The sequence below is a fragment of the Oreochromis aureus genome, linkage group 13, assembly GCF_013358895.1.
Source record: "Oreochromis aureus strain Israel breed Guangdong linkage group 13, ZZ_aureus, whole genome shotgun sequence".
Taxonomy (NCBI): Eukaryota; Metazoa; Chordata; class Actinopteri; order Cichliformes; family Cichlidae; genus Oreochromis; species Oreochromis aureus.
The window spans coordinates 7,782,760-7,805,302 of NC_052954.1; the positions used below are offsets into that span (position 1 = coordinate 7,782,760).

The 22,543-nt window shown below is 40.7% G+C and overlaps 1 protein-coding gene across 3 annotated transcripts in view; it reads right to left on the minus strand.

Moving 5' to 3' along the window:
* LOC116318609 (serine/threonine-protein kinase 32C) overlaps positions 1 to 22,543 on the minus strand; it is a 102,359-nt gene that overhangs the window by 5,284 nt on the left and 74,532 nt on the right. For 2 of the 3 annotated variants that reach the window (XM_039621397.1, XM_039621399.1), the window contains exons 4-11: positions 22,296 to 22,469; positions 14,709 to 14,746; positions 13,712 to 13,801; positions 13,195 to 13,298; positions 12,946 to 13,062; positions 8,027 to 8,152; positions 7,543 to 7,671; positions 2,509 to 2,576 (exon numbers count right to left, since the gene is read on the minus strand). In XM_039621397.1, the coding sequence (XP_039477331.1) occupies positions 2,509 to 2,576; positions 7,543 to 7,671; positions 8,027 to 8,152; positions 12,946 to 13,062; positions 13,195 to 13,298; positions 13,712 to 13,801; positions 14,709 to 14,746; positions 22,296 to 22,469 (846 nt within the window). Of the gene's footprint in view, positions 1 to 415; positions 1,978 to 2,508; positions 2,577 to 7,542; positions 7,672 to 8,026; positions 8,153 to 12,945; positions 13,063 to 13,194; positions 13,299 to 13,711; positions 13,802 to 14,708; positions 14,747 to 22,295; positions 22,470 to 22,543 lie in introns of those variants that run through there. The other variant, XM_039621398.1, reaches the window with a different exon arrangement.

Here is a 22,543-nt window from a genome sequence, read left to right on the forward strand (position 1 = left end):
CAATCTTACGGGCATTTCCAGTGTCAGCCCCACATTCACCAAAGCAGTCATGGTATAAGTAAAGGTGACAGGTTTTTTTTTTAACTCATCATTATGACTGCAAACCTTTGAAGTGCAGATTTATTTTTATAGATCTGACTATCATCATGAATTGTTATTGTGCCGCCTTAGTTTTGAAAGTGCGTGTGGACACGTAGGGGGGAAAATACACTGATATCGCTGCAGCAAAGTCTGACAGCAGGAGAAACTGGAGCAGTCAAAACAATCAGACGGGTCTTAAACAAACCTCCAGATTAGTCAAACAATCAGTATGCACAGTCAGAAATGTTTGATTGTGTGCTGTATCTGCAACGTAACAAACACAACGGAGGCGGAAAAGGTGGAAAAAAGAAATGAAATCGCCCATACAGAAAAGAAATGTAGTAAATATTTATGTATTATATGTCGCATACAATGTACATTCCTTATACTATCGTATGAAACTGGCATCCTCAGCATTTTTATCATACAAGATATTACACTCGATCCATATTGGTTTTTTATCCATATAGTTGTTGTTTTTTTTTAAAAGTTGTTTAATATATTTGGGAGGCTTTTTACAGGTTTTAATGGTACTGGAACTGAGTGAGATCCTATTAAATTTAATATGAAGGGTTAGTTTTTGTTTGTTTGTTTTTTCCACTGGCCATCTTTCTTCTGAACAACAACAACAACCTCTTAAGATCCTGCTGAAGCATTTTAGTTGGTTTGAGGTCTGGGTCATAGTAACACCTTGATTCCTTTCTTTTTTTTAGCCATTCTGTTGTAAATTTGATGATGCACTTAGCACCGTTGTCATGTTGCATGACCCAGTTTCTGCCACGCTTTAGCTGACACGCATGGTCTCATTTGACTCTAGAATACTTTGGTATACAGAGCAGTTCATGGTCGACTGTGAGGTATCCAGGTCCCATGGTTGCGAAAAAAACCCCAAAACCAAACCCATCACCCCTCCACCACCGTGCTTGGCCGTTGTTATAAGGAGTTTGAGCTGATGATCTGGTTTGGGTTAGGTCAAACATGGCACTGCTCATTATAGACAAACATCTCCATTTTAGTCTTCTATGTTTAAAAGACATAATTACAGAAGTCTTGTAGTTCGTTCAGTTGTATCTTTCCAAAGCAAACCTTTGCATCCAGTGAATTCAAGCTTTCTCCTGGCAACCCTTTTTAACAAACCACCCCTGCTTACTCATTTTCTAATCGTACTGTCATGAAATGTAACATTCTAACTGACGCCTGTACAGTCTGAGATGCAGGTTTTTTGCAGTTTCGCTGAGCATTGCATTGAAGACTCCTTGATTGATTGTGGCATTGTCACATACGTGAATGTTCCAGACCTAAAGACTCGTGTCCATACTTCCTGTTGACCAATTAATCAAGTGCATTTGATTCGCAGCAGCTACTTATACTCTTAATTCCTATGGAAGCAGTAAGGGTGTACTTAGCTTTTTACAGGACTGCAAAAAGTCCTCTGAAACTTTTTTCACACGACTGTTTATTTTCACAAGTTAGACGTTGTGTAGGACTCTGCTTTTTGTCCGTCTCCTACACGAATATCTTATGAAATAAACATGCAAATAAATCTAAAAGAGGGGAAAAATGTAAAAGGAGACACTTTCATGATTAAACAGTAAAGGCGTATAATTTTGATATAATATCTACAGGCGTAGGTTGTAAGAAATTTATATTTTTTTGCATTTTTTTCCCAGATGTTTCTCAGCACCAGCAGCACCTTGGAAAACAAGAACCATAACATATTTGAAACGATGTATTATTACAGGACTGAATGCTAGCATACTGGTTAGTGCCGACACTTTAGAGCAGGAAGCCAGAACCTGCTTTGGTCCTCCTGATCAACTGAGCCTCTTCTCCTTGTGCCTGCATTGGCTCCTGATTGACATGATTGTGACATAACTGTTAAGCTGACTGGTGATTCTAACAAGGGAGACAAGGACAAGGACAAAGATGCTTTGTTACCTTAGACTGCTGTATATAAGTCTCAATTTGTCTTTGATTTTATGTAATTTAATAAAGGAAACAGTAAAATGTGCCGACCTCTTGTCTCAGGGGTTTAAGGGCAAAATATCTGGTTTTAACTACAAATAAAGTGTCACTAATTTAGCTAAATTACTGCCGTTGGTTTTTCTAAATATATGATTGCTGCTCCTCCAAAATAAGAGGTTGCGAGATAGCTTTAAGATCAAAGACAAATGAACCCCTATGTTGCCTCACAATCTAAGAAAAGAAACATGAAAGAAGATTAAATTTAGCTCCAGCTGAGGATATCAATCCGATTGTTTAAAGGGCAAACAAGGCAAGTCGCAGGAATGTTTCTGTCCTTTGCATTCGTTCTAAAAGGATGACACTAATGGTAGCTAATTTCATTCTGGCTGTGTTGAATAAAAAAAAGAAACCTCTGCTTTTAGCCCATGTTATAGACGGTCTGCTGCTCTTCTGCTCTCTTACTTCTCTCGGTTGAAGATCATGAACTCTTGCTGCACCACTTCAAGGCACTCCTGTAGATAGTCGTTCTCCTGCAGGCAGATGACAGACAAAGCACACTCATCGTCATCTTACACATCGACCTCATCATCATCAGCATCATCGAGAACCGCAGATTTAAAAAAAACAAAAACAAAACTTGACGTCAACTTCAATCTGTCAAGTGCGTGACCTCCCAGGGATATTCATCCTTCCCCCCCGTTGCTCTTTTAAACAAGTCATGAATTGTTTGTGAGCTCTCCTCAAATTGGATGTTTGGCCCAAGACGAAAATAGAAGCTCATATTTCCAAAAGCACTTGGGGCCATGACAACAGCACCGAAGGCTTCATAATTTAATAATCTCAGTAATAACGCAGTATGAGTACACGCAAGCGGGCACACACATGTGCTCCACACACAGCGTCTCACAACCCTATTGTTAGAGGTGCACGCTCTTTGCACATGTTCATCAGCCCAGATAACACGTGACACACGCACATGCGCTGATGTCATGATGAGCGTCTGATGGGTGCAGGCTGCTTTTCATAAATACAGAGAGGACATCTCCCGTCTGTGGTAAATAATGTCTCAATCAAACATAACACCAAGGCAAAGAAACAGAGACTGCACTGCTGCAGTTACGCTCTGATCCTGCTCACAGCACACACAAATCAGACAGCAGACCTCATCACGTATTAAGGCGAAATGAAGAGGACATTTATATCTTGCATTGCTATTCATCTGCTACCTCAAAATCCTTTTGTTTTGCTGTAGTTGTTGGAACTGAAATTGAAATTGGTAACATTTAAACTGCAATAATTTTCTTTTTTGGGGATTATTCATTTCATCCTTTAACAGAACAGCCTATTAATTCAATTCAATTTTAATTGTACAGTGCGAAATCACAACAACAGCTGGCTCAAGGCTCTTTATATTGTAAAGTGAGAAATAGAGAACTCTAAGGCTACGTTCACACTGCAGGTCTTAACGCTCAATTCCGATTTTTTGATCAAATCCGATTTCTTTTGTCTGCTTGTTCACACTAGAAATAAAATGTGACAGCAAACGCGCTCTAATGTGAACGGTTCACAGCCCTCAAAGCAGCGCGCATGCGCAAAAGACGACATTGCACACAACGCGCTCTGTTTATTGAAGTAAAAATGGCGGCTACAGAGCTAGTAGGTGTTGTTGCAGCAGTCTATCAATTTCTGCACAGTCGTAACCGACAGAATTTTGACAAATTAATTAGAGAAAGAAGGACACTGAGAAAAACGAGAGCCCGTGCTTTAACAATGGCCGCCATGCTTTCTCGTTTGTCTTCTCCGCCGCTGATAATTGGCGTCTGTCTTGTGTCAGTGACGTAAAAGACGGATTTAATGCGACATGACCATTCAAACAGCAGTCGCTTTCTAAGACATCAGATATGTATCGGATTAAACCACATACGAAAGTGACCCAGATCGGATTTGAAAATATCAGATTTGTGCTGTTCAAACTGTCATACCATGATCGGACATGGGTCGCAAAGGGTCAAAAAAGTCGGATTTGATGTGCAGTGTGAACGTAGCCTAACAATCAAGTTAGTACTTGGTGACAGTGGAAAGAAAAAAACTCAGTTTTAACAGGAAGAACAGGCTCAGGTAGGGGGACGCAAACTGCCAGGACCGGTGGGGGTTGAGACTTCAAAGATCAACAGCAAGTATTTAACAATATAGGAATTGAGCTGTATGACAGCAAAGGAGAAATTATTGCCTCTGTGAACATGAGCATGATTAGACAGGTGTACAGCATCTGTGTAGAGTATGTCTCACTTTATCCTTCTACTGTATCACAGAGCTAAGAGCACAGGTAATTCACTACAGCTGAGGAAAAAACATTAAAAAAAAAAAGATGCCAACTGGCTCACTGCCAATCTAAAAATATACAGTTTTGACAGGATGTGACAGAGCGGAGACAAAGGTAAGCCTGAGCTGCATTGTTATCCTGGAATGGCCCGGGCTCTTCATAAAAACTGTACCAATGAGTAATGCAGTGGGTAAAAATTATTTATACCACTCTTCTGGTGTTCCCTTCATAATCTTTCGCTTTTAGCAATGACAGTTAAGTCTGTCCATATGTATCTGGACAATCAAACACATTTTGACTTTCACCTTTAATTTAAGGGTTATGAAAAAAAAGCTTTGGATTAATTGTTTAGGAATTACAAGAATTCATATTTAGAGGCTCAAAAGTAAGCAGGTTATTGATGAGATGTTTCATGCCCTGTTCTCTCATTATTTCATGAGCTGAAGCAGATGAAAGATACGAAGCTGATTCTGAAGTGTTGAACTTGGAAGCTACTTGGTAGTTTTTCACTGAAACTCTGTAAAAATGGATTGACATAGAAATGAAGGAGCCCATCATCAGGCTGAAAAACAAAATAAGCCTACCAGAGAGACACAGAGCAAAAACTTCTCAAGGAGGCAGGCATTTAACTTTCATAGGCTACAATTGAGAGATGCTTTCATGAATGGAAAACCACACGACTTATCACAATATGGAAAACCACCATTTACACTTGACAAGAAGGCCATTGGGTGACGTCCGTGGGTTCTAGGCTTCATGCAAGTACTAAAAACAATCTTTGTCTTTTCAGTCTCTAAAAATAGAGACTGTGTATTCAAATGACTCTAATTCCTAAACAGTTAATGCAATGCTTTTGTTAAACCCCTTTGATCTTAAGTTGAAAGTCTGCACAATCATACAAGGACTGTGATTCAAAGTCTACTGCAGTGCTGCACAAAGGCAACACTATAGAAAATGTGTAATTGTCCAAAACTTAACAAAAACCTAACTGTACAAAGCAAAAACCACACTTATCTGCTGGAGGTAAGGCTACAAAGATCAAAACAACAGGTAAACAGCAAATCATATCGGTGCCTACGAGAAAATAACTCTTTTGAAGATGAAAAAACTAAAATTATCCCTTTGTATCATCAAAGAGAATGAAGCCCTTTTAACAGATGCAGTGACATCTTCAATTCCACCTTCATACTCGTGGCTCCAAAATCATCCTCCTTAACAGAACATAGTGCTTTTAATGCAGAGGTTATATAACTACTAAGAGTACTAAGAGGACTTCATCTCTTGTTACTAAATATGAAAGAAGATGGAGATCATTTTGCCTTTCTGAGGACAAGGATCCTGTATTTTTATTATTTTTATTGACTTTTCTTTGGTTACAGTGTTTACCAGTTCTCTGGTTTTCACTATTCTTTAGATCAGGGAATAAAAAAAAATACACCTTGACACCTTTCTATTGGAACCAATCAGAAGCTTTCTGTAATTTGAGCTATGGTAGCTCGTCTGTTGGATTGGACCACGCGGGCCAACCATCGCTCCCCACCTGTCACAGTTCCTTCCTTGGGCCACTTTTGATAGATACTGACCAGTGTTGGTCAAGTTACTTGAAAAAAGTAATCAGTAACTAATTACTGATTACGTCCCCAAAAAAGTAATCCCGTTACTTTACTGATTACTTATTTTCAAAAGTAATTAATTACTTAGTTACTTTTTAAAAACACGATTTACAACCTGAATAGGTGATAAAGCGATAGATCTTTCAGCCCAATTCTACTTTTTTTCTGCATAATCCATCATACAAAATGTAATCAAATGGAAACGCCTCTTTTAAAACTTTAAACTTTAAATCTTTTAACTTTATGCATCAAGCAAAAATTTAATTATATGCAACATTCTCTGACTGGAAGAAATTTGTTTAACATTTAAACCTATTTTCTGCACATTCCAGCACATAAAATAAAATATTTTTTTGTGTTTACACTCAGTCTTTCAAATAGATGCAAATAAAACACAGCAGAAAATAAATAAAATCAAAGACTAGCGGTCCTGTTGCTCTATTTTCACCTGTAAAGCAGGAGTGGGTTAGGCAGAGGTTTACCCTGGTGCAGGTGTGCTGCAGCGGTCAGTGGAAGAATCCGCGAGTTTCTCTGTGAATTTCACATTACGTCGTAGCGCACTCGGTGCTTGCTTTGAAGTTTAGGGGGTTTTTTGTCACTTTTTATGGAATCAAACTCAAAATAAGGTCAGTACTTCCACGCTTTAAATGCTGCACGCTCATACTCTCTCCCGCACTCGATATATTATCCATTGTTGATCTGCACACAGCTGTTGTCACGAACGTCGCACTCGCTTACGTCACTGTCATGAGACATTATCGCAAAAAAATCACGGTTTTAGTAACGCAGCGTTCCTACGTGAAAGTAACGGTAATCTAATTACTGTTTTTGCAATAGTAATCCCTTACATTATTCGTTACTTGAAAAAAGTAATCAGATTACAGTAACGCGTTACTGCCCATCTCTGATACTAACCACTGCAGAGTGGGAACACATGAGCTGTGGTTTTGGAGATGCTCTGACCCAGTCGTCTAGCCATCATAATCTGGCTCTTGTCAGTCTTAATTAAATCCTCGCACTTGTCCATTTTTCCTGCTTCTAACATCAAATTTGTGGACAAAATGTTCACTCGCTCCCTAATATGGCCCAGCTGCAAACAGGTGCCATGATGAACAGATAATCAGTGTTATCATGTCATCTGTCACAGGTCATAATGTTATGCCTGATCATGTATATTTTAAGCATTATAATCAAATCAAAACTACCAACAGCTACCGACACACTGCCTTGGCACTTCTTTCTCAACAGATTTGAGAACTGATCACAAATAAGCAGTACTAGAAGAAATTTAGGTTATTTTAAGTGGGAAGAACAAAAGTGATATGTTGGCACAAACAGTGTTTCTATTTTTGGTCTGCATCTCTTGCAGTTTAAAAAGTTTCTTTAGCTGTACTGTTTTTGACTCACTAAGAAGCAAATTAATTGCAAACTAATGGTTTAGTTTGTGCCCTCTATGCATAAAAGTCAAAGCTGTTGGTACCAGAGGTATCACACTAAGTGTTGCTTTATGAGATAAAAGAACGGACGCAGCAGCTCTGTGCAGAGGACCGTGTCACTTACAGACTGTGAATCCTTGCTGTTGTCTCGTGATCGGTTCTTTGCCAGCCTCTTTTTCTTCTTGTGAAGAGGACGTGACTCCAGGATCATCTCCTCCAGCTCGAAGGTGGGGTCGCAGTGTAGGCGACCTTTCTGTGTGAGCGAGATGTACGTGAGATAATTAGAAACAAACAGAGGAACAGCATCCATCGTAAATGGACCACAGAGTGCACACACTCTGAGCATCAACAGGGAATAGCACACATGAATGCACTGACATGCAAGCAGGAATATAAGGTGAGTGCACCGCAAAGACGCTGCATGCAGTGTGCATTATTTAGTTGCCAAAAATGCTCATTATGATCAGTAAGCGTGAAGGAGTGCTTCAGAGTGTGTGTGTGTGTGTGTGTGTGTGTGTGTGTGTGTGTGTGTGTGTGTGAGTGAGTGAGTGAGTGAGTGAGTGAGTGAGAGAGAGAGAGAGAGGGGTATGCGATGGCTTTACACTAACATTGGGAACAAATCCAGCCTCTATTTTCTTCTCATACACAGCGTCCCAGTTGACGTCAGCGAGGTAGGGAGCGGTCTGCATGTCAGACAGGCTGGAGAAACGATGCTCTGGGTTCACTGTCAGTAGCTGGAAGGAAAAGACACACACAAGCACACACTTCATCAACATCACTTTCTGAGTAGCAACATCACCTTCACAACTTCTCTCCTCGCTCACAGCCAGGCTGCGCTCCATGGGAGGTGAAATAAAACCCTTACATGAGTTTTATTTTTTCCCTCCTTTCCTTTTTACCACCTGCCATCCCTTTTCATCTGCTATATCTTACTAATATGCTTGTATGTGTTGAACTCAATGATATGTTAAACCCGCAGGACTGTGAACCTTACACTGCTTTGGTAGAGTCTGTTATGAAGTTGCTGCCTTGTGTGAACACATGAGTCAAAAAAACAGACTATAAATAAAGATTATTAGCTTTAATAAAAATGATCAAACCCAAGACGCTGGAAGTCTTGCATTAATAAAAGGAACAGTTAAACTGGATCATCTCTTCAAAGGGAAGAGAAAATGGGAGCGGATATGAGGGTGAGCTTGAGCAACCATTCTCAATGTGACGAGCAGTTCATTTCACTTATCATTGGAGACCTATATTCAATCTTTTTCTTTGCTTATGACTTTAATAATGTAAAGTAATATTATTCACAGGGCTGTGCAAATTTCCAAAGTCCACAAGAAACAAAACAACACAACTTTGCGCTTTAACCAGGGTGATGTCTAAAACCTGCAGGACACCTGATATTGAGGCCTGGAGTTGGACACCTGATGGAGATTGGATTTTTGATGCTTTCCATGGAGGATTTGGAAAATTGTTTAAGAGATATAGGATGTAATTTTTGGTCACTATTCTAAACTGTTTTTCAGCTACAACAGCACAAAAGCTAAAATACATTTCCTCAATAAACACTTATTCCCATTGAGTGTCCCAGTAAACCAGGATAGTGTGCCAGCCTGCACACTACCAGGACCCTGTATCACTTTCATTTTTGTGCTCCCCCCCCAGTATTTAACATCTGCTGTCAAAACCTTTTGATCATGCATGTTTATCTAGCTAATAGCAGGTGTTTGGCTTTCTGACATGCAGATATTGAAACCATGAAATCTGCTTTTTTGGTTTTGAGTTTTATCACTATACATTCTTATGATCTGTCTGTGTAGGTTTTCAGGTCATGGCAGTGTGAGAGTCAAAGGCACCTTCATTTCTTTTTGAAGAGCCCTCACCTCAAGTGGTTAAGACTATTCCTACAATCTTTCTTTCATTTATAAAAGTCTTTCATTTATAAAACAGCTGGTACTGACTCTTGGCCGGTGTCATTTTTTAGATTGGATGGTTGAAGCCTGAAGAAATACAATAAAGAGATATTGGCAATTTAACAGTTTATTGTTTTAACAAACAGGGGCTTGGATGGCCGGTCTCCAGCTTGGTCACACACTGCTATGTGATGACATCCTATTTTTCATTTGTCACAAATCAGCCAATGTGGATGTGTTAGTCACTCTGGCACAAACAGCACATCCAAACGGATCCCAGCGGGGTTGAGGTCAGGGCTGCAGGCAGGTCATTCCATCCTAGTCAATGATAAGCCTCGCTCTGCGGAGAGTGTCGTCATCTTCGGTCCCAGACTGTGGAGATATGGGATTGCCACTGGCTGCAGAATATCATCTTGAGATATCTCTGCCGCCCCACACCGTCACTGCACTCCGCTAAAAACTGTTACCCTATTGGTGCAGCAATCAACACTGCAACATTTTGACCGTACGACTCAACAGGTGTAGGAAGACTCCCGACTCATTGATGAACAGGACCAATCAGGCCCCTGACTGTCAGTACCTGGGGTACCAGGAGCTCTAAACAAGAACCAACAGCAGAATAAGCTGTTTGGCACTAGCAAGAGAAGGTTTGGCAAGTTTTTCATGGGCACAACCCACATACTCAACTCTGCTGCTCAACCTACAAATGTGGTATTATTTATGGGGAAACAAACAGGCTTCCCAACAATAAAAGATTTATTATTGCAAAAATAGAAATAATTGACCAAAACACAATTTTACTTCCTTCTCCGTAGAAAACTAATAATTATGTTGCCACTACATTTGAACAGGAGGCGAATGCACCTTTACTAATAAATCCCCCAACAGGAGGCATTGTTAATCAAATCTGACTCCAATCAGGTTGAATCAAAATTGTTGCACTGATCAGAACAGATGAACACCACACATGAATGGAGTCGCACAGTCCAGGGAGAAAAGAAGAGCTGGTGCTGATACAGTTGTGTTTTTAAATGGAATGCCATCTGCTTCATTTTTCACCTCGGGGGTAAAACGCTGGAGATGACAATGGGATGTGGCTTTTGTTGTCGTGTTAGCTCGCTTCCTGCGCTTTATTTTCTTCCTTTTGGTCACAGGCTGATTCAGTTTTCTCCTGCAGGGCCGGTTAGCTCAGTCTCGGTGGAGTCCAGACACGGTAATCGATCAGCAGCAGAGCGGAAGAGACCGTCGCGCCGTCCAGAACACTCAGTCATTCAGACGCAGAGCACATGCACGCACTCCTGCTCTGCACTTACACTCTGCCAAAGAGTATCCTCCTGAACAAGCCACAGTTTTCCTTCCCCACTCGAAAATCTTGTCTTCAAATAACTACAGAAATATCACCAGAGGGGAGGAGAGGACTTGTTTCCAGAACAGTTTTGCTTGCTTAGATGACAACACGCTGATGCAAAGCAGAATAAGGTGGGTTTTTATTGCAAGGAAAGTTTGGAGCAGAATTATTAACATTTGATCCAGAGGGAGTTATCTCATCCAACTGGCACACTTTCACTTTTAAGAAAACATTTTCAGCCTCAATATTAGACTAAAACACTCGTTATGATGAGTTAGCACACAAAGATACACATGCACTGTTTCGTCTCTCACCCACACGCTCAGTTTCTGTGCTTTCATCCCTCAGATTCCCATCTGTCATTTTTTTTCTCCATCCCTTCTTTGCCCTCGGGGTCTCGGATCATTCCCCCTCCCCACAACACTCACGCACACACAGAGTACCTGCAGCATCAGTTCCACAGGCTCCGCTGACCTTTTTACCTCTACATCCTGCTCCTCTTTCTTAGGAAGACCATCTGCACTCAGGCAACACGGGTCAGAGTTAATCTGCCTTCACTTAATTAAAAACTGTAACTTTAGTTTCCTGGGACTGGCATTCACATTCCTAACCTTTCCATTTATCAGCTAGCTCATATACATTTTATTAAAACGTCCAAACCGAATGTTTATGACTTCTCTCCTAAACCTTGGACGAAAGTGATGCATACTGACATCGTGAAAGAAATCTTGGCACAAACACCAGCTGGTAAAGAAGACGTGAACCTGATTAAAGACAAGCCATAAAATTAAGATTACAGGTTTTTGCCAGCAAGGTGAAGGCCTGAGCCAACTAAAAACACTGCTCTTTGCTAATAAAGAGAGATAATGGATTCCTTGTTGAGAGCGATTAGTGAGCTTTGTCGTTCTGAGCGTCAGAATAGAGCTGATCGCTAAGCCTGTTCATACATGTTTGACAATTTGGATATTTGTTTACTGGGTAGATATTTGCTTTTCAGCTTTAGCAATCGGATATTTATTTTATTGTAAATATAGAAATTATGCATCTCAGCTTGTCCAACTCACATCCCTCTCACTCACGACCCTGTCCCTGTTCAGTTCACCTCACTGGTTGCTAACTTGGCAACTTTGTAACTAAATTTGGTTACTTTTATACTCCTTCTTTAAACTAAAAAGGCAGAGGGAAAAAAAATCTATAGACAGTATCTGTCTCTGAGCTGTGCACACTGGGTGACAGAGCAATAGAAGAAAGAAAGGTGCTTTCTGTGAAGAGGATCTTATTACATCACGGATAAGCAGTTGTTCCTATCATACCTTTTTCAAATTTCCTTGCACTAGCTGCATAGTAGGATGGTGCTGTGTGTTACAGTCACACTGTGGAAAACAACAGAGTTTGCAATACAACCAAACGTTAGTGCAACTGTGTGCAACGAACGTGTGAACTCGCTGCTTTTGAAATGGTTGCTTCAAAGACGAGTCAGCAACCACTCGCAGTCAGCTCGCCGTCTTCAAGGCGACAGCAAAAGATGGACTCAGTCAAGTTACACACAATCCTTTTGTAATAATACAGGAATTAGCAGTGATAAATCGGATGTTACTGACTATGTATACAGAAATTCACATTAACTAATTTGATTTTCAGAGTGCAGCCAGATCCTTGCAGATCTAGCAGTTTCTGATGGATGGAGATTTAACTGAAAGATGACAGACGTTCAGCAACTTTGCTTCAGAACACAATCAGATGACTTGAGTCCCTTATTACAGCGGTCCCCAACCCCCGGCTCACGGACTGGTACCGTGAGTCGTTTGGTACCGGGCCACAAGAGTTGAGGCTCGGGTGTAAAATTTACAGTTTTCAGGGTTTTTATCGTTAACTCAGTTTTCCTGGGTCTTTTCCCATGTTGTAGTTGTGCGTCTTATTTTGAAAGAAATATTTACACGTTACCATAGCGACCATAGAGAGCATTAAGGGGCAGAGAGGAGGATGTTACTCCCACTGTTGTTGCCGCATTTTAGGAGAACGCTGCTAATAAAGTTACACAATTACACAGTGAATTCGCGTTTATTATTATATTCATCCCACCAGGCAACTTGTGCAACCTCGTAGTGACTGAAGGTGACCACCATTGACGGGTGTTGTTCACCATTTATACTGAGATGCTGAGCCAAATCAAAATGACTGATGGCAGTTTTATTGTCAGTGGGAAACTCAAGTGTTTAAGTGTAAAAAAGTGGAAGTTAATAATGCCCCATCGTCCTCCACTCACCTTCCTCAGTAGTGAAACCAGATCCTTGGGCCAGGCTGGGCTGTACTGGACACTGACAGTACTGAAGAGCTGAATCAGCGATTCCACCGAGTTACTGGCGTGGATGTCATACGGCCTCTAGCAGAGAGACAGGGTGACAAGAGGAGGAAAAGCAGCAAGTTGAGGAAGAGAAAGACGAGCGAATGAATGGAGGCGAGTTCGTTTTTGCAGCCCGATAACATAAAAACTGCGATTTCAATCATGTCTCACCCATCCGCGCAGCACTTCGAAGATCGTCACCCCTAGTGACCACCAGTCTACTTCAAAGGCGTAGCCCGTACCTCCACTCACAAAAGACTGGAAGATCTCTGGGGCTGAAAGCACAGCAGAGAGACACTCTGAAGAAAAAGCTTGTATAATGACAGCCTGTGCATGCAGTGTTCCTTTGCAAAAATGTCATAAGAAAAGCACATTTTTCCTCGGCAATCGCATAATACAATAGTGGAACATTTGCCTCCAATTTTCACAAATCAACAGGATGTTTAATTTCTTTGATATCATTCACACACGCCTGTTTAGTGATAATGAGAGCGTAAAAATGTATTCAGAAATTGAAGGAACAGCGTCTGGCACCTTCTAGCAATTAGTTCTAGGAGCTTTAACTAACCGAGACAGTTAAATGGTACAACTGAGCATTTAAAATTACAAAGAAAAGAATAACTTAATTACACTAGGCCCCCTTTTCTTGTAGCTTTCTTTTTCATGCACAGTATAAATGTTTAGTTACCCATGTAGGGCTTGGTTCCAGCTAAGGCCGTGGCTCTCTCTCCGTCTTTTATTATTGTTGCTATGTTGAAGTCTGTCAGGTGAGCGTGACCTGAGGAAACACGAAAATCCATCAACATTTTCTAAATAAACATCTCACTCACATCAAAAGGAAACATTTTCACATGTGAAAAGAGAAGGAAACAAATGAGGACACAACGTCCCCTTTCAGTAAGCTGGAATGTGATACGTAAGGACAAAGTGTCCTCATTATTTTGTGTGTCAGTCCGATGTCCCCGACTCCTCTGACCTTCTTGCGGTCGTTTCTGGGGTGTCGTACTCGTCGCAGCGGATTGGGAACATCACTGCCGTCTCTAAGGTTTATTTATTGTACAATTTCTGTTTTCCCCTGATGATCAAGCACTTTTCAAAATCCCTCTGTCAGCTTAAGCTGATAGAAGGATTTTGAGAAACACAAATGCACGACAGACATATTTATTGTATAGATAGGAGGAGAAGTACAAAACACAGACGCACACACACAGGGAGGTACAGACAGCATTAGAATCACATGCAGTTGAACAAAGAAACACAGCTTAAAGTCATTCATTGTGATAAGATTTTTCGGCTTTAAAACTGCTGAATTCACTCCATCGATATGACACAGTCGGTGGGGGGTGGGGGTCTTTTGTTAACATTGCAGCTTTAAATGACATGGAAATAGGACCAGAGGAAACTGTTTTAAGGTGGAATGTGTGCACATAGCAGGAATACATATAGTATAATCAGAATAAAACTCATTAAGAGCCATATGACAAAATATAACAGGTATCTGACAATAACCAAATAAATAAATAAACAATGCACAAAGAATACTGTGATATGCTTTCAGACAGATCTGTGGTCTAAATGTGCTCTTATACAACTACAATACAACTACGATAAATACTGAAGGCCTAAAAGTCCTGTTTTGTTTTACATCCTGTCTTATAAACAGAGCAAACTGTTCACACCCTTACCTTGTTCATCCAATAGGATATTGTCTGGCTTGACATCTCTAAAAAAGACAAAGACAACATTAAAACATGTTGATGCAAATATCAGTAGAAGACATTATTTGCATTTTAATAGCACATCACTGAGTTCCTGCTGTGTACAGGTAAACTGACCTACAGCTTTCTAAACCCCTATGGATGACATCACATAGACCTTCGGAGCATGTGGGTTATCAATGCCACCTTTAAGCTTATCCATTTGGATTTCTGTGGAAACTAAATGGAACCACTAGAGATTGGAAACATCTCCACGTGTGGCTCTGGGGCTGCAGATTTGAGACCCCTGATCTAAGCTATCCAGTGGCACCGCAGCTTCAATTTAAACAGCCTCTCATTTATTCAAAGGTGCTGATGTGATCATAGTTACAATCATCTTACGTATCGAATAAGTCTGAAGTTATCTCATGATTCTGTGAGCATTTCAGGACGTTTTAAAGATTTCCAATTAGAAATGTTGGAAGGAATTAATCAGGGCTAAATAAGCTAAAAAAACCTCCATGATATAAGCTTGGCATGCATCTCTTGCACAACTTGAGAATTTGAAAACAGCCTCACTCATACACCTCTCTTAAAAAGAGTCTATTTCATTGAGGCCCTGGTGGTAGCTATTCTAGTCTAAAAAGACCTGTAATCACGCCAGCTCCAATCATGTGCTGGATTTTATACAGCCTGAAATCAGAACTGAGAGGACACCTGGTAGACCCAGTTCCCCTTTAGACCATTTCACTATGTGTAATGTAATTATGGACAGCCGAAAACATTTGCCAACCCTGGCTTCATTAACAAAAACAAAAACTGCAGTTTTCATGCTAGAGTTGTTAAAACGTGCGGTTCAAAATGCACTTTAAAAGTTGTTGTTATTAGTAAAAGTGTTTGTGAGTTTAAGCATTTGCTAACTGTCTAATCTGCTCCCATAACTCTCCATCAACAGCACCTCACGTCATCATAGTTTGTGGTCAAGTGGGAAAGACCAGGATTAGACATGTACAGTATGTGTAGATGCTAAAGCGTGTGGGAGGTGTTTTGAAGGCTGATGCATGTGTGAATTACATGTTTGAACAACATGATTTGGACATCTGTGTCAACAAGCAGAAAATTCCTTCATTCCCTGCATTTCGGAGCGAGTGAGAGCACACTCAACGCTGATCCCCGGGAGAGGTTTGTCCCAGAGGGACTAACAGGTTTGTCTGCACATGCTTATTACACTGAGCACCCAAGCCCTGGACATATCCAGGAGCACACACACACACACACACACACACACACACACACACACACACACACACACACACACACACACACACACACACACACACACACACACACACACACACACACACACACACACACACACACACACACAGCTTGACATTTTCCAGCCCTTCAAACACTCCATGGGCAATTAACAGAGCGCACACAGCTTATTTAATTATGCCGTACATCATGCTGGTGTGGAGAATACATGCGGTCTACAGAGAGCATCTACATACCCCACAGGACACGTGTGTTCATGGTGACTGTGCGACTGACGCGAATATCTGCTGAAACTGGTAGAGGGGAGCGGAGGTGGTGGTGCTGCAGACTGATCCAGCAGAACAAAGCAGGAGGGAAATGCATGCATGTTCACAGGAGGAATCCCTGCACCAGTGCCAGCTACAGCATCGTGCAACGCTGTTTGAAGTACAGAATTCACTTAATTTATTTTGCAGCTATCACAGAGACATCAGTCTAACATGAAGCTGCACGCCAAGTGATTTCTTATTTTGAACAGGAACAAAGTAATTCAGTGTGAGGTGATCTAACTTGCAGAGTGGATAAAAAAGGAGAGAAGAGAGAAGGGATTCTCCAATTCTACTTCCTTTCTTCTCACAGGACTAATTTTACCTCCTTGGGCATGGTGGCAGCTGACTGTTGCTAGGAGACCAGAGACCCCCCCACCTTTTTTTTTTCTTCAGTTGGTGCAACAAAATAATTGTAGAGTATTCTCCTGTCAAAAACTTCCAGAGTAGAAGAAAACTGTTGTGCTGGAGGAGGGCACTGATACAAAGGGACTAGATTACGGCACACACACTTGAATCAATGGCAGAAAACATCACGTTAAGAAGAGGACGAACAAAACACTGAAGCATGTTTTTAGCTACTATTTATAGCCATTTAAAATGTATATGATGAAGACGTTTAGCCAACTATACAATGAGGGGGAAAACTCTGGCTTCACTTTCAGAAGACACTTGTCATCTCCGTGAGGCTGCCAGCAGAAGTGTAATGATGCATATCTACTGCAGACAGCCATGTCTGAGAACCTAAAGAGAGCCACAGATACATATCAAAGAAGCTGTACGCATACAGGAAGAGAATAGCACCATTTTCTCAATATTTGGTGAGGAATGACAAAACACACTGAGGGGTTACCTAGTCACTCGGAGCATTGAATATCTACTAGCAACTAAGTGACAGGTGTCAAGCAACTCCTAAACAAGGCTTTAAGCTGGAATCAATTAGGCTGCAGTCTAATCTGTGGAGATCAAATGTCAGCTCGTCAGTTTTAAACTTTTGACCCACTAGTTTTGTGTGCATCACAATCTATTAATAATGAGCTTTAGTTTGCACGAGCAGGAGTTTTAAGCTCAGGCTCCGGCTTTAGATGTATTGCACAGACATGAAGGTGACAATCCTCTTTAACTCTTAGCAAAAAAAGCAAATACAAGGTTTTACCCAAATGCCATACTATTCTTTTCGCTTCCATATTCTTGCATGTTATTTTTTATTCTGCTTCTTAAAGGTGCTTTTTTTTTATTACGATGCCAAATATGTAAGTATGATGAATGCTTCAGTGTATCAGTCCATTGCAGCATTCAGAGGCCTCACATTAACGCGCTACCTTTACTTTAAACCAAGTCGTAGCACTAAAATGTTTATCATTTATGATTCGGGGGAATTGCTTTTTGTCCCCAAAAGGGATGCAGGTCCCCACAGTGTGACTATATAAACAGATTTATGTCCCCACAACATAAATAACACACAGACACACAGACACATGCATATGGACACACACAGTTGCTGGAAGAAGACATGTAGCCCACATAAGGTTTTGAATAAGGTTCAAACAGTTTTTCAGCCATCTGTGGCTCTAAATCTGCAGCCTGCAGGGATGCAGCTCTTTCACTGACTGGACTGCACGCACGCTTACAGCTGCGCTCAGCATATCTGGACAAAGAGCTGTGTTTACTGAGTCCACTGTGGATGAAGGATGGGGACAATTACAGAGAAACCCATATGACCCATCCTTAGGTATGCAAAGTAAATAAAAACAGCAACTTCAGCGCCTTAAAAAAGGTTACAATTTGAGACTCACACCAAGACTCGTGAGAAACTGAATATAAAAAAAATATCTATATCTATATCAATCAACCGACATTTGCTTGTGTAAGGCTCATTTATGCTTGTTGTAAACCTAGAATGTAAACTAGGGTGTTTCACAAAACAATAACAAAAAATGGCAACTTTAAAATGAGAGAAAGACAGAGACTGCATCTGTGATATCAGCCGTCCATTTCTTTGGTTTTTGAGACCAGACATCACAGCCGCAGAGTAACTCTCACTGAAAATAAGAAATCACAGCATACTCCTATTGCAGGGACACATAAAGCGGGCCTGGTTTAAAGCACAACCAGCTTTACTGCCATTCTGGACACTAATGCTGAACATAACTTAGAAAATAAGCACTCCACAGAATTTTAAACTAGCCATCCAAACTATAATATAACTATATCTGACAACAGAACTGGACTTTTGAAAGCTTTCAAACTGAGGCACTGACTGAGTAGCTCTCACAGTAAAAGCTAGCTTGGTCCACGGCTTTAAATCTAAATCTAAGTATATAAATGTATGCCATTCACTTTATCTTAAGCCTTTCATTCCCAAGATTCTCTAACGTGAAGGGTCTGGGTGGAAAATAAGGGGTTCAAAGCTCTGTATGACTCCACTTTAGATCTCAGTCATAAAAGTAACGACTGAAATTTTAAATTTGATTTCTTTAACAAATGGGGAGCCGGGCTAATACAGCATAAAGTGGTTTTGAGTAACCTTGCTGCTACTGTTTGCACCAACTGTAAATGGGCGACTGCTGTATCAATATGTTATACGTTATTAAATTTTAATTTCTCTTACAGACCCCTGATAAAGTCAAAGCTGCACTAGGCTAAAATATAAAACAAAGTATTGAAGAATTTGAAGACAGACATCACTCCTCCTGCAGCTCTTCACTGTAACAGGCCCCTTATAGCTTCAGGGGGATTTTTACCACATTCTTTTACATTAAAATTATCTTCTTTTAATTGCAATACTAAATTCTACTTTGCGCATTGAATATTTCGCTCTTTGTACTGCTTAAAAACTCTCCCGATCTAGTCTGAAACGAGCTGTGATGGTCAAAGGCTGCTTAATGGATTAGATTTTCTGAAGCCTGAAAACAGACCAGTGGATGTAAAGGAGTCTAGTTTCCTCTCAGACCACTTAAACTGCAACATGCTGAAAGTAATAGTAGATTTTGTTTTTTGTTGGGCCACAAAACCCTGTTTCCAATCTGTCCTAAAGGGCAACATATATTCTTGGCCATACTGTGGCCATGAATTTATAGATACATCAGATCGTGTGCAAAGGTGCTTTTTGTTGTAAGGTAAAGACACGACAATAATACAGAGAAAATCCCAACAATCAGACGACCCCCTATGAGCAATCACTTGGTGACAATGGGAAAGAAAAACTGCCTTTTAACAGGAAGAGCCCTCCCTGAACCAGGCTGAGGGAGGGGCAGAATATAATTCAAAACGGTAAGATCCAAGTGGAAGGAGATGAGGAAGATAAACGTTGGGTCAAAAATATCCATCCTCAAACAAATGAGTCACGTTTAAAACCTGGAGATCGACATATAATGCAAAGAAAGGGACTGTGACTTTTTATGTTCTCACAAATTAACCTTTCAGAGCAGAAAACAACACTCACTGGTGTGTTGATGCATTCTCAATCATCCAGGAAAGTAAATCTCCAAAAGTTGAATCTGTTCATCTGGACTGAAGAAGTCACTTGGATGAGTGACGAAACGTTTCTCCCACAAAACGCTACGTCCAGATGAACAGATTCAACTTTTGGAGAACACTCACTGGTGTTTAAGAGCGAGTGTGTGGCCTGACTCCTCACATTCAAAAATAACTGGTAATACTGATGCAAGGTGCAGAACCACAACACAATGAAACAAAACCTCTTGAATACTGAAAGTTACAGACACAACCTTGAGCTGATCTTCAGTGTTTTTTTACCACACAGGGGAAATTCTAGTTCACTGTATCCAGTTAAGCTACGTGTTCTCGCTGGCTGGCCCTGCAGCATCTAATGTATTTGGAAAGCATTGCAAACACGTCTTATGGATACGTATGGGTGTATTTGGGAGTTTAATGCGTCTGTCTCTCTCGGGTAAACACGCTGTGAATCAAAACCCAGAAGGCATGACATCCAATGTCACGCTGGAAATGAAATGTTTTTATTTTCTTCAAGGTATTACAGGCAAAAACTGGAGTGTCTGGGACACTGGTCAATTTATTCTTCTTTCAGTTCAGAGGACAAAAAAAGTCGTATACAATAGTAAACAGCAGTATATAAAATATAGTCATAAGCATTTTTACAATGTCGTAATTGCGCCTCTGTACACCACCACAGTGGATTATGCATCAAACAATAAAGATGTGATTGAAGTGCAGACTTTCTGCTTTTATTCAAGGGTTTTAAAAAAGGCACCAAATTAACTGTTTAGGAATTACAGCCATTTTTATACACAGTCTCCCGTTTGTTTGTTGTTTTCTGCCTGGTGCTGTGGTTTATAGCAGGGAAGTCACTTTATATTGTGGGTCACATACAGCCCACTGTGACCTAAAACTGGTGGGACCAGTGAAACTCCCCTTTCTGTCAGTTTAACTACACATTTATCCCCTGAGACATTTAATATTGAATTTAATTTAATTCAATTCAATTTTATTTATATAGCACGAATTACCAACAGTAGTCACATTAAATTGCTTTATATTAAAACATAAAATATAAAGTAATATAAGAAATCAAAGGCCATTTTTAAGAAATGTTGCTGTAATAACTGAATGAAATATTTCACAATGACTCTTTGGGCTCAAATTGTAAGAAATCAAATTTTTAAATTTATTTATTTTCCACTGTCGGAACAAAATAAATGAAAAAAAGCAGAAATAATAGATGGGAAAAAATCCTCTTTTCCCCACACTGTCATTTAATTGTTTATATATTACTTATCTACTTTGGTGTAACATGGCCATCTTTACCAGTTGGAAAAGCTGTAACACTCATGAAAATACAGTTAAAAACTCTGCCCTCCTTCACATTTTCCAAAGCTGTCCAGTGCGGGTCCTCACTGGGCCAATTCTGGTCCCCAGGTCTTATGTTTGACACCTTTGCTCTATAGCAGGGGTGGAGAAGTCCAGGCCTCAAGGACCGGTGTCCTGCAGGTTTTAGATCTCACCCTGGATCAACACACCTGAATCAAATGACTAGTTCATTTCCAGGCCTCTGGAGACATGTTGAGGAGGTAATTTAGCCATTTAAATGAGCTGTGTTGGATCAAGGACACATCTAATACATGCAGGACGCCGGCCCTTGAGGCCTGGGGTTCCCCACCCCTGCTCCATAGGGTTGGGATCAGGTGACTGACTTGGCCAGTGAACAATATTCAATTTCTTTGCCTCAAGAAACTCTTGGATTGCTTTTGCGGTATGCTTTGGGTCACAATCCATTTACACTGTGAAGCATCGTCCATCCGTACTGCTTCTATCAGCAGTCACATCATCAATAAACATTAGTGAGCCGGTTCCACAGGCAGGCATACACGCCAGTGGAACAACACTGACTCCACAGTGTTTGATAGACAGTGTGGTATGCTTCAGATCATGAGCTGTTCCTTAATTCGTCATGGAATAATGAGGAAACACACCTCATCTGGCTGTGGGACTGACTGAAAGTCAACTTTCCAATAGCTTCTGAGCCTCTGAAAACAGGAGACTTTGAATTCCTGAACATTTAATTCAACACTTTTGTTCAACCCTCTGACTTAAAGTTGAAGGTCTGCACTTTAATCACATCCCACCTGTTTTATTTCAAATCTACTGCAAAATCACAAAATGTCTAATTTCCAAAATAATTATAGACCCAACTGTGCACACTTAGGCCTTTTTACTTGACTTTGTCTGCTGGACACATTTGCATTTCTCTATGCACATAGATATGTTTGTTATTTCCACCTCCAAAGCCTTTACTCCACTGCAATCTTGCAGTTCTATGCAGAAAAAAAAGGGTGCAGCTTTAACTTTGCTTTATGAAACAACCTTCAGAAACTGTCTCCTAAGGGTTTGAAGGGCAAATTTATGAAAGCGTTTTCCATATAAAAGAACACTTCATGCCCTGTTTATAGCCATAGACTTTTCAACAGCTTGAAAGCTGCTGGAGGCCTTGAATTGAAATGAAAAGAAATACCTATGGATGATGTGCTGGCTCTGTAGGTAGTCCAGCGCCAGCGTCATCTCACAGAGGTAGAGTCTGACTGCGTCCTCGCTGAACTGGACGTTCTGCTGCAGGTGGTAGCGGAGGTCTCCTCCCAGCAGGAGGTCCACGACCATGAACATATCCTCCTCGTCCTGGAACGAGTACCTGAGTGCAGTGGGATGAGACGGCGCTCAGTCACGGCCCAGTGTGGGAAAACATGCTGCGCAAACAACCGCGAA